Below are 17,945 nucleotides of genomic sequence, written 5' to 3'. Positions count from 1 at the left end.
ATGATGACCAATAGCTGGAACTTTTGGTTATTTGACAGAGGCCTTCCGCTGGCTTACCTCTCCACCCCTTTAAAAGTTATGGTTGTGATTATAACTATTAAGTTAGCTAAGCAGATAGTTATTAGGCTTTTAAGGTGTGTGTGTGTGTGTGTGTGTGTGTGTGTGTGTGTGTGTGTGTGTTTTTATTGACGAGAGTAGTTAAATTTGACAGTTTCGGAGAGCTCTCACACTGAGGTCCGTGGTTCGATCCCCGGTATGGGTAGAAACATTGGGACGTGTTTCCTTGAAACACACTAAGTTTCTCCAGGTATACACAGTTACACAGATTATCATACATAGCATATGTGTAGAGAACCTAGGATAACACCTACTGTCCATATTCACCTAGCAATAAAATAGGTATCTGGGTGTTAGTCGACTGGTGTGGGTCGCATCCTGGGGACAAAATTGGCCTAATTTGCCCGAAATGCTCTGCTTAACAAGAGGCTTTCTATATAGTATGTCATTGATGTCAGCTATGGTCTGTATAAGTTGTATCACGTACTTGTAGAAATAATTATCATTAATATTAATTAAGCACATTTTATATTGATGAATAGGACATGTATGCAAAATTTGGATATCTTTGCCAAAAACAATTCGCCTGTGCAGCAGATTTATACCTTCCTCGAATCAAACCTCAATACTTTCCATTGCCTAGACGCTGTATAACCCTTGAGAGTTACACAGACGCTGGGTTCGACCTCAGTGTGAACAAGAATGAGAGGCAATTGGGTTTAACCCGAGGAACGGGAGGGTAGTTCAGATACCCTGAATCAAGAGCCCTTCACCTCGCATCAAGGCTCCGGACTTGGAGGATAGTGGTCGAGGAAGTGTGGGAGATGACAGTGTCGTCATTACTGAGCCCAAGATGTTGATACTGTAGCCAGTCTTGCCCCTCGTGTGTGTGTTAGATTGACCAGGGGGAAAGGGTTCAATCTAAGGACCTGGGGGTTCTACCTAAGGACCAGGGGAGTTGAATCTAAGGACCGGGGGAATCAATCTAAGGTCAGTCGAGATGTATGATCGTCTCCATATACCTCTTGCTCTTGGGTCGCCATCTTAGGAAGATGTGACAGTGTACTTTAGGGATGAAGGGGTCACCACGGGGATGAAGGGGTCACCACGGGGATGAAGGGGTCACCACGGGGATGAAGGGGTCACCACGGGGATGAAGGGGTCACCACGGGGATGAAGGGGTCACCACGGGGATGACGGGGTCACCACGGGGATGAAGGGGTCACCACGGGGATGAAGGGGTCACCACGGGGATGAAGGGGTCACCACGGGGATGAAGGGGTCACCACGGGAATGAAGGGGTCACCACGGGAATGAAGGGGTCACCACGGGGATGAAGGGGTCACCACGGGAATGAAGGGGTCACCACGGGGATGAAGGGGTCACCACGGGGATGAAGGGGTCACCACGGGGATGAAGGGGTCACCACGGGGATGAAGGTCACCATATGGATGAAGGGGTCACCACAAGACTCATTCTCGTTGACTCTGAAGTGACCAGAGACGTTGAAATAAATCAAGGTTAAAAAAAAAAAACACAGCCTTAGGCCTATCATTGCAGTGACTGCAGTCTGAAAGTAAAAGTTGGGACTGTTGCAGTTGGGCTGTGACCCCCCTGCGGGTTTAGCGCTTAGTTTTGATCGATTTGGCTGTTGCGGTTGGGAAGGTGGTTTGAGGCGTGATGTACTGGGGGAGCAGCTATTGACTGAATGATGGCGAGTGTTTCTTTGCTGTGTGTGTGTGTGTGTGTGTGTGTGTGTGTGTGTGTGTGTGTGTGTGTGTGTGTGTGTGTGTGTGTGTGTGTGTGTGTGTGTGTGTGTGTGGGGCGCTGTGTATTTCTTGCGGGTGGGGAGAGGGTCATCCTGCCTTGATGGGATCCTCGGATCAAACCTGATTCCTGCTTTGATCCTCAGGAAGCTGTAGAATCCCTTCGGGTTTGGCGCTTTCACATTAAAAATTATTATTAACTTTAGACGCACTATCAGTCTTGTGACATTATAATAAATCTTGTTTCATGTCGTGCTAAACCCGTATGGTTTATTGAACGTAAGCGAATAGACTCTCTTCCGTCTACTTTTTGATTAGTCAGGTTGTGGGTGTTGCCGGCTTGTGGCCAGTGCTGACCACGTGAGCGCTGCTGACGAGGCTTTGATCTACACTCATCAGCTCAGTCCTGACACACGTTATTAGTCCTCCTACTGATGTGGTTGCAGGGGTCGAGTCACAGCTCCTGGCCCTGCCTCTTCACTGGTCGCTACTAGATCCACTCTCTCCTGGCTCCACGAGTTTAATCATACCTCCTATGTATGGATCCTGTCTCCACTACATCACTCTCCAGACTGTTCCACTTCCTGACAACTCTGACTGAAGAAATACTTCCTAACATCCTTGTGACTCATCCGAGTCTTGAACTTCCAACTGTGACCCCTTGTTGCTGTGTCCCATCTCTGGAACACACTTTGTCCACATTCTCAATTCCTCTCATTATTTTGTGTGTACTCGCCTAATTGTAGTTGTAGGGGTCGTATGTGTGTGTGTGTGAGAGAGAGAGAGAGAGAGAGAGAGAGAGAGAGAGAGAGAGAGAGCGAGAGAGAGCGAGAGAGAGCGAGAGAGAGCGAGAGAGAGCGAGAGAGAGCGAGAGAGAGCGAGAGAGCGAGAGCGAGCAAGAGAGAGAATAATAGAGATATTAAAAAATGCTTGTCTAGCAGTCATAATAACTATGAATGTTGTAGACTACAGACTTAACTATTGTAGTCCGGGTGTTGCAATATAATAACGTTGAAGTGGTAACCGTATAGGAACCATACGGTGACCTGTCTAGTGCCAGGTAATCAGGTATCTATAGTGACCTGTCTAGTGCCAGGTAATCAGATATCTATACAGTGACCTGTCTAGTGCCATGTAATCAGGTATCTATACAGTGACCTGTCTAGTGCCAGGTAATCAGATATCTATACAGTGACCCGTCTAGTGCCAGGTAATCAGGCATCATCTATACAGTGACCTGTTTAGTGCCAGGTAATCAGGTATCTATACAGTGACCTGTCTAGTGCCAGGTAATCAGGTATCTATACAGTGACCTGTCTAGTGCCAGGTAATCAGGTATCTATACAGTGACCTGTCTAGTGCCAGGTAATCAGGTATCTATACAGTGACCTGTCTAGTGCCAGGTGATCAGGTATCTATACAGCGACCTGTCTAGTACCAGACAATCAGGTATCTATACAGCGACCTGTCTAGTACCAATCAGGTATCTATACAGCGACCTGTCTAGTACCAGACAATCAGGTATCTATACAGCGACCTGTCTAGTACCAGACAATCAGGTATCTATACAGTGACCTGTCTAGTACCAGACAATCAGGTATCTATACAGTGACCTGTCTAGTACCAGACAATCAGGTATCTATACAGTGACCTGTCTAGTACCAGACAATCAGGTATCTATACAGTGACCTGTCTAGTACCAGACAATCAGGTATCTATACAGCGACCTGTCTAGTACCAGACAATCAGGTATCTATACAGCGACCTGTCTAGTACCAGACAATCAGGTATCTATACAGTGACTGTCTGTACCAGACAATCAGGTATCTATCAGTGAAGTACCAGATCAGGTATCTATACAGCGACCTGTCTAGTACCAGACAATGTTGACCTGTAGTACCAGACAATCAGGGGACCTCTAGTACCAGACAATCAGGTATCTATACAGCGACCTGTCTAGGACAATCAGGTATCTATACAGCGACCTGTCTAGTGACAATCAGGTCCAGACCTGTCTAGTCCCCGAATTAAGCCTGAATCAGGTATCTATACAGCGACCTGTCTAGTACCAGACAATCAGGTATCTATACAGTGACCTGTCTAGTACCAGACAATCAGGTATCTATACAGTGACCTGTCTAGTACCAGACAATCAGGTATCTATACAGTGACCTGTCTAGTACCAGACAATCAGGTATCTATACAGCGACCTGTCTAGTACCAGACAATCAGGTATCTATACAGCGACCTGTCTAGTACCAGACAATCAGGTATCTATACAGTGACCTGTCCCCTCAAGGAAGGTTCCTTGATGTTGGTGAGGGGCTCTTGATTTAGGGAATTGGATCTGTGCTCCAGTTTCCCGAATTAAGCCTGAATGCCTTCCACATCCCCCCCCCCAGGCGCTGTATAATCCTCCGGGTTTAGCGCTTCCCCTTGATTATAATAATAATAATTGTTGGGATTTTTAACCTCGGAGGGTTAGCCACCCAGGATAACCCAAGAAAATCAGTGCGTCATCGAGGATTGTCTTATTTCCATTGCAGTCCTTTAATCTTGTCCCCCAGGATACCACCCAAACCAGTCCACTAACACCGAGGTACCTACCTACTTCTAAGTAAACAGGGACAGCAAGTGTAAGTTTCTTAAGGCACAGGTACACATAAGCCCTGTTATCATACATACCTGGAGAGAGTTCCGGGGGTCAACGCCCCCCGCGGCCCGGTCCGATACCAGCCGCCCTGTGGATCAGCGCATGATCAAGGCTGTTACTGCTGGCCGCACGCAAACCGACATACTAACCACAACCCGGCTGGTCAGGTACTGACTTTAGGTGTCTGTCCAGCTCCCTCTTGAAGACAGCCAGGGGTCTATTGGTAATCCCCTTTATGTATGCTGGGAGGCAGTTGAACAGTCTTAGGCCCCTGACACTTACTGTGTTGTCTCAGCGTACTCGTGGCCACCCCGCTTTTTCATTCTGCCCAGTTTTAGAGAAAAATCTCCATTTTTCAATGGGGCAATATTCCTCCCATTTTTGAAGAGGGGTAATGACCTCTCTCCAGAGAGGGCTACCCCCTCTCAGAGGGACTTGTGTACCATCTTGCTTCTCCCTCCTGCAACAGCTTCATTAAAACCGTACGAGTACAAGGCGTCACCAGGCACACCCCTCTCCTTACTAGAATTTCTAAGTAAATATCAGTCTTTTGCTTTCCTAGTGTAAATTACCCAGGATAACCCCAGAAAGTCAGTTACTTATTTCCATTTAAGTCCTTGTAATATCATATTTCAACTTCAGAACTTAAAACACCTAAGTAACTTCTACCCGTACCGGGGATCGAACCCCGGACACTTGGTATCAACCATGTTCATGCATAATGGCCGCATAAAATGTACATTATATTCAATTAACTTCACATTGACGTTCTCGATGATGTGTATTTTATGTAAGGCTATCGCAGATTTAAGAGGCCAGGGAAGTCTTGATGGTCACGTACAGGAGCTACATAACCCCTATGGGTTTAGCGCTTCTCCCTCCCTTGGTGGGGGTAATGGAAGGTGGGGGGGGTGGAGAAAAGGTTGCTTATGTATCATTTAAGGTCATGGGAAGTATAGCAAGAGAGGTTCAGTGAGGAGTGTGTCGTCTACCGCCTAGCTCTCTTTTCTGAGTATAATACTCAGCGACACACTCGTTAAAGTGCTGGGACCTGCTGAGAGAAACTCGTTCAAGTGCTGGGACCTGCTGAGAGAAACTCGTTCAAGTGCTGGGACCTGCCGAGAGAGTCGTTAAAGTGCTGGGACCTGCTGAGAGAGTCGTTAAAGTGCTGGGACCTGCTGAGAGAGTCGTTAAAGTGCTGGGACCTGCTGAGAGAGAGACTCGTTAAAGTGCTGGGACCTGCTGAGAGAGACTCGTTAAAGTGCTGGGACCTGCTGAGAGAGTCGTTAAAGTGCTTGGACCTGCCGAGAGAAACTCGTTCAAGTGCTGGGACCTGCCGAGAGAGATACACTCGTTAAAGTGCTGGGACCTGCTGAGAGAGTCGTTAAAGTGCTGGGACCTGCTGAGAGAGTCGTTAAAGTGCTGGGACCTGCTGAGAGAGTCGTTAAAGTGCTGGAACCTGCTGAGAGAGTCGTTAAAGTGCTGGAACCTGCTGAGAGAGTCGTTAAAGTGCTGGGACCTGCTGAGAGAGAGACTCGTTAAAGTGCTGGGACCTGCTGAGAGAGTCGCTAAAGTGCTGGGACCTGCTGAAAGAGTCGTTAAAGTGCTGGGACCTGCTGAGAGAGTCGTTAAAGTGCTGGGACCTGCTGAGAGAGAGACTCGTTAAAGTGCTGGGACCTGCTGAGAGAGTCGTTAAAGTGCTGGGACCTGCTGAGAGAGTCGTTAAAGTGCTGGGACCTGCTGAGAGAGTCGTTAAAGTGCTGGGACCTGCTGAGAGAGTCGTTAAATTGCTGGGACCTGCTGAGAGAGAGACTCGTTAAAGTGCTGGGACCTGCTGAGAGAGACTCGTTAAAGTGCTGGGACCTGCTGAGAGAGAGACTCGTTAAAGTGCTGGGACCTGCTGAGAGAGTCGTTAAAGTGCTGGGACCTGCTGAAAGAGTCGTTAAAGTGCTGGGACCTGCTGAGAGAGTCGTTAAAGTGCTGGGACCTGCTGAGAGAGAGACTCGTTAAAGTGCTGGGACCTGCTGAGAGAGTCGTTAAAGTGCTGGGACCTGCTGAGAGAGTCGTTAAAGTGCTGGGACCTGCTGAGAGAGTCGTTAAAGTGCTGGGACCTGCTGAGAGACACTCGTTAAAGTGCTGGGACCTGCTGAGAGAAACTCGTTCAAGTGCTGGGACCTGCTGAGAGAGAGACTCGTTAAAGTGCTGGGACCTGCTGAGAGAGACTCGTTAAAGTGCTGGGACCTGCTGAGAGAGAGACTCGTTAAAGTGCTGGGACCTGCTGAGAGACTCGGTAAAGTGCTGGGACCTGCTGAGAGACTCGTTAAAGTGCTGGGACCTGCTGAGAGAGACTCGTTAAAGTGCTGGGACCTGCTGAGAGAGTCGCTAAAGTGCTGGGACCTGCTGAGAGAAACTCGTTCAAGTGCTGGGACCTGCCGAGAGACACTCGTTAAAGTGCTGGGACCTGCTGAGAGAAACTCGTTCAAGTGCTGGGACCTGCCGAGAGAAACTCGTTCAAGTGCTGGGACCTGCCGAGAGACACTCGTTAAAGTGCTGAGAGAAACTCGTTCAAGTGCTGGGACCTGCAGAGAGAGAGACTCGTTAAAGTGCTGGGACCTGCTGAGAGAAACTCGTTAAAATGTTGGGAACTTCCAGGAGACCATGAACACCAGTCATTGAGTAAATTGAATACCATCAGGTAGGAACACTTTTGACTACTGAAATTAGAAATTGAACTTTGTGTATATACGTCTTGAGGGGCATAACCATCTTTATGAATAGGATACATGCACCCAGAGGTGTAGTTGATAGATCTTAAACCTGCATTAATCTGACCAACCTCTGAGTGTATAGACACTGAGAGATATACACCCAGACATACATCTATTGGTGTATAGACAACCTGTGTAGCGTATCAGTGGTTCATTAGTTTGTAATTTGTTCATGACTGTAACCATGTACCTGGAGTGAGTTCCGGGGGTCAACGCCCCCGCGGCCCGGTCTGTGACCAGGCCTGGTGGATCAGAGCCTGATCAACCAGGCTGTTACTGCTGGCTGCACGCAAACCAACGTACGGGCCACAGCCCGGCTGGTCAGGAACCGACTTTAGGTGCTTGTCCAGTGCCAGCTTGAAGACTGCCAGGGGTCTGTTGGTAATCCCCCTTATGTATGCTGGGAGGCAGTTGAACAGTCTCGGGCCCCTGACACTTATTGTATGGTCTCTTAACGTGCTAGTGGCACCCCTGCTTTTCATTGGGGGGATGTTGCATCGTCTGCCAAGTCTTTTGCTTTCGTAGTGAGTGATTTTCGTGTGCAAGTTCGGTACTAGTCCCTCTAGGATTTTCCATGTATAGGAGTGAGGCTGATTCATTACCTTTGTAACTTGCCATGATTGTGACCAGATCTACCTGGAGTTCATTACCTTTGTAACTAGTTCAGCTATCATTACTTTGGGGTCGAGTCCCTGGACCCATTATGTACCTTTGTAATCTTTTGACTACCGCCCACAGGATGGGTATGGGGTGCATAATAAACATATTAAACTAACTAAACTAGCGTCTCAGACTGGACAGTGACTGAACCAAGACTGACTCTTGGTGTCGTTCACTTACTAAAGATCCAGCCAGTCACCACTCAGATTAATCCGCATCCAAACATTAATTAAATCTGTGATTACCTGCAAACAAGCATTCATCCCATCCATTAATTTTCAACCCAATGTTGAGGCTGTAACTCTGAATGTTTTCCTACTGAAGTAATATCAGAAAGTGTTCAGCATTTTGCAACGTAATGTTTAGGAAGCCATGTTAAAGTTTGAGCTAGAGAAAATTATTTAAAATGGGGTTATTAACTCAGGATGATCCAAGAAAGCCACTGAAATCTGACTTAATTCCGTTAGGGATTAGCATCTGAAACACTAGGGTTCGATCCCTGGCATGGGTGAAAACGTAGAGCATGTTTCCTTACACCTGTTGGCCCTGTTTACCTAGCAGTAAGTAGGTACCTGGGTGTAAGGTGTCTGTTATGGGGGGAATCTAAGGAACACATTATTATTATTATTATAATCATTGGGGAGCGCTAAACCCGTAGGATTATAGAGCACCTGGGTGGGGGATGGAAGGTATTCAGGCTCAATTCAGGGAACTGGAGCACAGATCCAATTCCCTAGATCAAGAGCCCCTCACCAGCATCAAAGAACCTCCCTTGAGGGGCTCTAAGGAACAGTGGTAATAAGCCAGTCTTGAGTGGCTTTCCTGGGTTACTATCCCTCCGGGTGAACAATCCGACTAAAATAAGCTACTCAACAATTCTACAAAGTAGCTGTTGTAGCACTCTACAGTGTAGTTGTTGTAGCACTCTACAGTGTAGTTGTTGTTGGACTCTACAGTGTAGTTGTTGTAGCACTCTACAGTGTAGTTGTTGTAGCACTCTACAGTGTAGTTGTTGTTGGACTCTACAGTGTAGTTGTTGTTGGACTCTACAGTGTAGTTGTTGTAGCACTCTACAGTGTAGTTGTTGTAGCACTCTACAGTGTAGTTGTTGTTGGACTCTACAGTGTAGTTGTTGTAGCACTCTACAGTGTAGTTGTTGTAGCACTCTACAGTGTAGTTGTTGTAGCACTCTACAGTGTAGTTGTTGTAGCACTCTACAGTGTAGTTGTTGTTGGACTCTACAGTGTAGTTGTTGTTGGACTCTACAGTGTAGTTGTTGTAGCACTCTACAGTGTAGTTGTTGTTGGACTCTACAGTGTAGTTGTTGTAGCACTCTACAGTGTAGTTGTTGTAGCACTACAGTGTAGTTGTTGTAGCACTCTACAGTGTAGTTGTTGTTGGACTCTACAGTGTAGTTGTTGTTGGACTCTACAGTGTAGTTGTTGGACTCTACAGTGTAGTTGTTGTAGCACTCTACAGTGTAGTTGTTGTTGGACTCTACAGTGTAGTTGTTGTTGGACTCTACAGTGTAGTTGTTGGACTCTACAGTGTAGTTGTTGTAGCACTCTACAGTGTAGTTGTTGTTGGACTCTACAGTGTAGTTGTTGTAGCACTCTACAGTGTAGTTTTTGTAGCACTCTACAGTGTAGTTGTTGTTGGACTCTACAGTGTAGTTGTTGTAGCACTCTACAGTGTAGTTGTTGTAGCACTCTACAGTGTAGTTGTTGTAGCACTCTACAGTGTAGTTGTTGTAGCACTCTACAGTGTAGTTGTTGTTGGACTCTACAGTGTAGTTGTTGTAGCACTCTACAGTGTAGTTGTTGTAGCACTCTACAGTGTAGTTGTTGTAGCACTCTACAGTGTAGTTGTTGTAGCACTCTACAGTGTAGTTGTTGGACTCTACAGTGTAGTTGTAGCACTCTACAGTGTAGTTGTTGTTGGACTCTACAGTGTAGTTGTTGTAGCACTCTACAGTGTAGTTGTTGTTGGACTCTACAGTGTAGTTGTTGTTGGACTCTACAGTGTAGTTGTTGTTGGACTCTACAGTGTAGTTGTTGTTGGACTCTACAGTGTAGTTTCTGTAGTACACTACAGTGTAGTTGTTGTTGGACTACAGTGTAGTTTCTGTAGTACACTACAGTGTAGTTGTTGTTGGACTCTACAGTGTAGTTGTTGTAGCACTCTACAGTGTAGTTGTTGTAGCACTCTACAGTGTAGTTGTTGTTGGACTCTACAGTGTAGTTGTTGTAGCACTCTACAGTGTAGTTGTTGTTGGACTCTACAGTGTAGTTGTAGCACTCTACAGTGTAGTTGTTGTTGGACTCTACAGTGTAGTTGTTGTTGGACTCTACAGTGTAGTTTCTGTAGTACACTACAGTGTAGTTGTTGTTGGACTCTACAGTGTAGTTGTTGTAGCACTCTACAGTGTAGTTGTTGTAGCACTCTACAGTGTAGTTGTTGTTGGACTCTACAGTGTAGTTGTTGTTGGACTCTACAGTGTAGTTGTTGTAGCACTCTACAGTGTAGTTGTTGTAGCACTCTACAGTGTAGTTGTTGTTGGACTCTACAGTGTAGTTTCTGTAGTACACTACAGGGAAGAATAGATTCAGTTGAGTCGAGAGTCCCTTACCTACATCATGACACTAACCTTAAGAATGAATTTGTATTGTTACACAAGGTTGGGCTAACCTTAGGGGATCCTGAAAGATGGTGTTCAGGGCCCATGTGAAAGTAAAATAGAAGCATGCTTCAGTGTTTCATTGACTTGCAGGGTGACGTGTGAGAGCTGAGTGGCAGTCAGGTAGACCCAAAAGCAAGTCTTTGAATGCAACGGTCATCAACGTGGTGTGAAGAACATTGAACCCAAAATCTACAGTCATCAACGTGGTCTGAAGAACATTGCACCCAGAATCTAGTCATCAACGTGGTCTGAAGAAGACTGCACCCAAAAGCAAGTCTCTGAACACTATAGTCATCTCCATGGTCCAAAGAACAGTCACAAGTCACCAAAAATCAATCGACTTAAACCTAGAAACGGTCGCCAGTATCTTGGTGATGGGAAACTGCTGTGGAATGCATCTCTTCATGAGGTGAGACATTCATGCTTGTACCCTCCATCTACAGATATTTGGTATAAGTGGTAATATAATCCAGAGCTAGCACTGTACACATAAGAGATCATGCAGCACCTGGGGAACTTAAAGTAATCAGATCTGACCCAAGGAAAGGGCAGGTACCTCATGATTCCCTTGATCAAAATCTCTTACCAGCATCTAGACATTCTGTTCTCCCCCTTGGAGGAATAATGTGCAATTACCTGCATTGCCTTCCATTTTAAATGGCCTCGTTATCAATTTATTATAGTACAATGGTACCCCGAGTTTCGAAATTAATTTGTTCCAGAAGGCTGTTCAAGTGCCGATACTGGACGAATTTGTTCCTATAAGAAATAATGTAAATTAGGTCAGTCAAAATACGCATTCAAAAGCACTTACATAATTGTTCTAGTTGGAGGGGTTCGAAACGCGGGGTACCACTGTATTAGTTTTTCATAATACGTAGAGGGCCTTAGTGCCTTTTCATGGCATGCTCTTTTTATTTTACACCAGGGGATTTTTCAGTCACTTATTAGCTCTGTGTTAGGCTGCAAATATTTATAAAATATTTAGGTCCTTATGACATGACTTTGGTTTTGTAGTCTTATATATAGTATGAGAGTTTATCTGTAATCATCTACAATTAAAAAAAAAAAGTATACTAGCTACAAAATATCAAATGCTATATAAATGAGGATCAAAGATTTTTTATTTCAAATTTGTTAAACTTTTGATAAAGCTCTGCTTAATTTGTAATACAAAAAAATTATATTTTACTATTTTTCTTTGCTATTTTGAGGGTTAGATTATCAATAAATACACTGTATAATGAAGAGAGAGAGAGACTTTTTAAACACTGGCTCCCTCCCACTGAAGTAAGATGACCCCCCCCCCCCAGAAAAAGAGGAAACACGTTCACTTCTGTTTATTCAATCACGTCTTGCCAGAAGTCTGCTAACATCACAGTTCAGATGGCCCTCTAAAATGTAACATCCTTATAGCTGCTTTAGATTGGAGGCGCTGTACTTCCACCTCTAGGACTAGAGTCCAGCTTACCAATTTCCCTGAATTCACACTCCCAAAGCAGGTCAGTTCATAAAAACCGCTTGTCTCCACTCACTCTGATCTAATGCACTTGGTTGTTTGAGCTCCCTAGCACTCAAAGCCTCCATTATCCCATCCTGGGACAACCTACCTCTCCATCCCTCTGCCTCAGATTTATACACCATCCAAATCATCTTAATGTATTTTGTTCCATCCTCTCTAAATGCCCAAACCACCACCTCAGCTCTGAATTATACTTTTGGTAGCTCTACACCTCGTTTCTGGTAATATGATATTTAATTCTAATTCTGAAATTATTTTTACAGGTGGCAAAGCAAAACCCACATGAACACCTGGCCTGATGTGTCTGTAACACACACCTGCTCTGATAGTATATCATCTCCACACAACTGCCCTGATGATGCAGCTTTGCCACATAATGCAGGTGAAGCACATACTTGGAATACCCAAGATTATCAACCAGCTTCAGCAGAAATCTGTATCACCTATAATGTGAGAGACCAGCAGTGGCAACCAAACAATTTGAAAGATAACTCAGACATAGCCAGAAGTCAGTTTCTGAAAGATTCAGATAAAAATTTGGAGAAGAGCATCTTGGTGGAAAGAAGCCTAGAGGAACCCGAGGTCAGTCACTGTTTAGGTTGTGTTTGGGACAGTGTTGATAAAAGAAATATTAGACAAACAGCATGTAACATTAGTTCTGAGCCAATGTGGCAAGAAATAGACATGGAAGAGTCCTTTGATACATATCTGAATGTATCAAGGCTGGAAGCAGGGGATTTCAGACAGGGTGTGCGTGATTTTGCATATAATATGGATGAGTCATTTTTGAATGACCATGCATTGTCAGTGCCTATTGAGGTAGAGAATAATGTAAAGTCATGGCACAGAGGTCTGGATGACCTGGAAAGGAGATCTGACAAATATTTTTATACTGTTCAAAATTATAATGATACTCTTTCATTAGAGGAAGGGCCAGGAACATCATTTCTTTTTGGCAATCACTATTTTAATTCTACAGAAAACAGTCATGAGGGTGTCACCGATTACGTATCAGGAACAGAGCCCAAATGCCAGGATGAGAGCTCCTGGAAGGTTCCTTTAACATACTTCCTCAAAGTTGGTACACAAGTGGGCTTAAATGTACCACCCTTGTCACACCTGCTGCTGTTAACTAAAGCTTTTCTAATACACGAGAAAATTTAACTTTTCATGGAATAAACCTTGATAATAGATGTCAACAATTGGTTCAGAGAGACATGAGCAAACAATAGAAAACAATTTTGTTCTGGGGGCCTTGATCATGTAAAACATATACATGGATAATAACAACAGTACCTATAGGGAAAAAGTGAAGTTATATGTAAGCTTAATAATGTTCCCATTTCAGTAAAATAGGTTAATTATATTAATGAAGAAACCTAAACCCAAAGGGGTCATGCAGTGCCTTGGGAATGAGGTGTTAATCCAAGAAAGGCAAAAGTAGCCCAAATTCCTTGGATTAAGAGCTCTTTACCAGCAGCAACACACCCCATTGAAGGACAAACTTCACAAGACACCCACAGATCAGAAATCAAAACTGAACACATTTTTTCAAACAGTCCTGGACAGCTAAGTGATGAGTGAGGATGACAAGAGTGTTGGTTAAAAGTTGCTGAGATAACTGAAGATGTGAAGGTCTGATCACGTCATGTGTGTTTGGTATTAATACAGTTTTTTTTTTTTACTACACTATAAGGGCTAATAACCTCATTTTCCTGTATACATTACTAAATATAAAAAAAAAATTTTTTTTTTTGGGGTCACCCCCCTTTGGTGGGAAACAGTCGGTGTATTAAAAAAATATATGGATGTCACCCTGCCTCAATGGGAGATGGCCAACTTGAAAAAAAAAACAAATGTATATAGGAAAACAATATTATTATATATTGATGTAATGCAGCACCTGGGTATCATTTATTTTGAAGATTTCTCATCAACCAGTGGAAAAATCTCTAAACACCTTCAAGACTGATTACCTTATCTTCACTGTCTTGTATATACATTTGTACTAAATTGAAAAAGCCACAAGTTGATGAGATATCTTCTAAATGAAGACACTCATGTGCTGCACATGTGTAATTCACTAAGTATAACAGGCACAATACTGTGACTGGAGCAATACACAAATAACTCTCACATAGTGGAGAGAGAATCTTTTCACTCTCATGTTCTGGTTATTTGTTTAAGTATAACATATCATAGGTATATTATTTCACAGAGTGCCAAATCGACGTTGTCATTCATTATTGGTGTGCACTCAGTGTTTTGCCATACAGTTAACTATTAGGAAGTGTCTTAAACTGTTCAGTAAAATATCATTCATTGTTAAAAAACCTTTATTAGCAACTTAATATTAGTAGTGAAGGGCAGTTTCCCTTATTTAGTAGAGGACCATTATATAAACTGCCTTGTCTATGCAGGCTTCACTATTAAACTGTTTGAAGGAAGTAGATTTGTCAGGTCATCACTAGAACAGACATGTTGAAAAGTCATCCAATCATTTTACCATCTTGTTTATTTCATCTTCAAACTATGCACACCAGTACATTTAGGAATTGGAATTGGTAAAATGTTTTACAATAATAAGTCACATGCAGGCAATGAATATCTGATCAAAATAAATATATACATTGTGTGCATAATACAATATTTTGTTAATCTGAAGGTTACAGGAAAGACTTTCAAAATGCATTTGTGTTTCAATGACACTTTCACCATGATTTATAAAAACATTAAAACTCTCATACAGACTATAAGACAGAAGTCATGGGGAGATGTACCATTTTGTCCTACTACATGAAGGGTTTGTGCTGTATGACCCTTGTAGGTTTAGCACTTCTTTTTTATTATAATAATAATATATGAAGGCTGAAGTCAAAATTGACCCAGGTACACAGTAGTCAAGAATATAATAAAACTCAAACAAAGGAGTTATTGTGGTATAATCATTAAGTTCCTTAATATATAAATTCAAATTCTTCAATATAACTTATAAGTAGAGCATGGGGATAATTTTAAAATCAATTATGTTTAGTAAATAAATTTTAATTTCAAAATATCTTAAAGTTGAAAAAGAGGGCTTAGGTAATACCTGTAGAGGTTTTCAGGGGCCTGGTTTGTCACCATACCTTGTGGATCTGAGCTTGATCAATCAGTCTTGAATTGATATAGTATAAGCCACAGCAAGAGTCCTGTATGATAGACCTCTGTGCTCATGTACAGTAAGGGACCTGCATATACAGCACCTCTTTTTCAGTGTTCCACACTATTGTTGGCTTTCAACTGAGCCATTGTTTACTATATTCGGTGCTTTTACCGCCGCTCAGAGCATTTTCATACAACGGTTGCCTAAGGGACAGATGACGGCGTTGTATGAACAGGGGGGCCTCCTGTATTCTAATTGAGCTTCCAATGTATGTAGCATTTAATCTAGTGTATTCATTAGAAAAGAGGCGACACAACAGGATCCTTATGGTTAAAGATTAGTAAATATGAATCTGAGGATAATTTTGCAACCATTTCATTTTCCTCATATTATTGCATAACTAAGTTCTAATATTAGGAAACCAGGTTTGAAATAGTTATAAAATTACCCTTGAATTCACATTTGTGTTATGTCATCTCTCTGCTCTATTAATTATTTACTAATAAACATATTCTCGATATACTGGAAGCTCGATTATAAACTTGTATAGGCACATCATGCAAGACTTGTTAAATTAGCTGAGCTCTGTTTTTCAACTGTAAGGTAAGTCAGTTTTGGCTCAACCCTCCATAGGGTAACAGTAATTAGTATGTCTTGCTTTATTTACTGTACAAAATGTTCACGACTATCTTTTATAAGTGCTGTAATGAAGATATGTGATTCAGAAAATGAACAAGTTGAAAAGTTAGACATGTGCAACATTTGGGTATCTTTATTGTGGAAAAGCTTTGCTTCATCAGTCCAATACAAAGAAGATCAAGAATTTGAGATAATCAGTCCCTTAGCCTGGAGTCAACTCCAGGCTGAGGGACTGATTACCTCAAAGTTCTGATCTTCACTGTTCTTTGTATTGGTCTGATGAAGCCTGTGTGTGTGTCAAGACACCCAACTGTTGGACATTTTTTTACAGCTCCTGATGGTAATACATTTCACCAAAATAATAATAAATGCATTTTACAAGCAAGTCTTTCCTGCTGCCCTTGTATATCACACTGAAACATTAATATTTTTTTCTAATTGCTCAATAAGTGTCAGATTAAGACTTGCTTTATTTAATGGGCAGTACCACATTGCCATTACTCTCAGTGAACACTGACCACTGTAAAGAGAGTGTGATACAAATATTATAACGTGAGGTACCAGTGTATGAAAGTAACGAGTAGTTAACTTTTAGCAGATGTAATATTTATTCTAGTGACAATACGTATTAGTTTTAAGAATTGCTTTTTCTCGTGTAAAATCTTTATTACAAAATTTTTTCCTTTGATTTTTTTTTGTCATGAAACTAATTTCAAAATTACTTTTCAGGGGTTTTAAGGGACTAATAATTATCAAAATCAAGCACTAAACCCACTAGGGTAAGGGACTGACAAAACTTAGCACCTGTATTGAACTGCAGGAAAAGGCATGATGATGCTCAGTGACATTAAAATATTTCCCTTGGTATATCCATAATATATTTAACTTCTAAACTTAGTTATGGTCCCAGATTCAGGCATCACTGCCATAGTGAATGACCATTTAGCGAGACAGCATGCAATGAAAGTCTTTCTCAGGCCTATGGCTTCTCCCTTCAGCCATCGTTAATTACATTTTTACACATCTGTGCCACTTACCATATCTATTTTCTCCCTTAAAGTACAGCCTTATCTTTTTATTATGCTTTATCAGAAATGCAGGAAAATAACATGATGAGGGTGGCAAGTTACTCAGCATTGCGTGGCACCATGCATGTCATTTGAATGATTTTCTTCATGGCCTTTGGTATGTCTTCCGATGTTTTAGTTTTTGGTGTACCACCGAGCAGCTCCTTGCACTCCTGTTTACCTTGAGTTATGTCACTAGCCGCAATAATCAAGTCGTAGGCAATTCCATCACTCACCACAGAATCCTGTCTGCAAAGTATGAATAAAATAGTTATGCTTGTTTTATAGATATATTGGTACAATGCCTCCTAACAAAAATTTTTTTTTAAATTATTCAGGGATTAGTACTTATCAGAAGGGACTAACACTGACAAATACATCTTATTTTGGAATTTATGCCCTTGAATTTTTAGATATGATTTTTCAACCCTTAAACGGTCCAAACAAATCAGCGTTCAAATTCGTAGTGTTACAAAAGTAGATCTACTTTCTTTTACATATTTTCAAATGTAGATAAAAGTTTTTTTTACACGTTTTCAAGTGTAAAACAAAAAAAAAAGATCTACATTTTTTTATATACTTTCAGGTGTTGAAAAAACGTATATATATGTTTGGACCATTTAAGGGTTAAGAAGCCAGACAATTTTTGTTTATTAAGATTTATTTATACAATTAACTGGTTATACATCCCCCCATAATTAGTTTAATGCAGGAGACTTGAACCCACATCCTATGACAAGGAAGCAGTGACAGAGGGTATCTTCCATAGAGGTTGCTGTTCTTATATGTATGAAATAATTCTTCACAGTAAATACCTTTGTCAGTTAAGGGATCCTGCTTCCAGGAACCTAAGCTCCACTCCTCTTCCTTGAATTAAACCTAAACTCAGTCTTCTTAAAACAAACTGTACAAAAAAAATCCCATCATGGGGGGTGCTTTTATATTAGTAATGGTATTCATCCAGAGAACTGGAGATAGACTCCCATTC

General features: G+C 42.3%; 2 protein-coding genes across 2 annotated transcripts in view; one reads left to right on the top strand and one right to left on the bottom strand.

Annotated features, from left to right (window-relative positions):
• Window positions 1–6,776: 6,776 nt before the first annotated feature.
• On the top strand, window positions 6,777–16,673 carry LOC128701127 (uncharacterized). Its single transcript, XM_070100541.1, has 3 exons — window positions 6,777–7,171; window positions 10,675–10,993; window positions 12,370–16,673. The coding sequence occupies exons 2-3, from the start codon at window positions 10,884–10,886 to the stop codon at window positions 13,268–13,270; spliced, it is 1,011 nt and encodes a 336-aa protein (XP_069956642.1). The 5' UTR covers window positions 6,777–7,171; window positions 10,675–10,883; the 3' UTR covers window positions 13,271–16,673.
• The window catches only part of Gclc (glutamate--cysteine ligase), a gene marked incomplete at its 5' end in the record, with an annotated part of 26,229 nt that continues 22,708 nt past the window's right edge, over window positions 14,425–17,945 (bottom strand). Inside the window, 1 exon segment of the mRNA XM_070100540.1 lies at window positions 14,425–17,206. Coding sequence (XP_069956641.1) covers window positions 17,017–17,206 — 190 coding nt within the window.

Source organism: Cherax quadricarinatus, chromosome 73 (assembly GCF_038502225.1).
Source record: "Cherax quadricarinatus isolate ZL_2023a chromosome 73, ASM3850222v1, whole genome shotgun sequence".
Classification (NCBI taxonomy): Eukaryota; Metazoa; Arthropoda; class Malacostraca; order Decapoda; family Parastacidae; genus Cherax; species Cherax quadricarinatus.
Note: the sequence above shows the minus strand (reverse complement) of the source record. Positions and strands in the feature narration are given on the sequence as shown.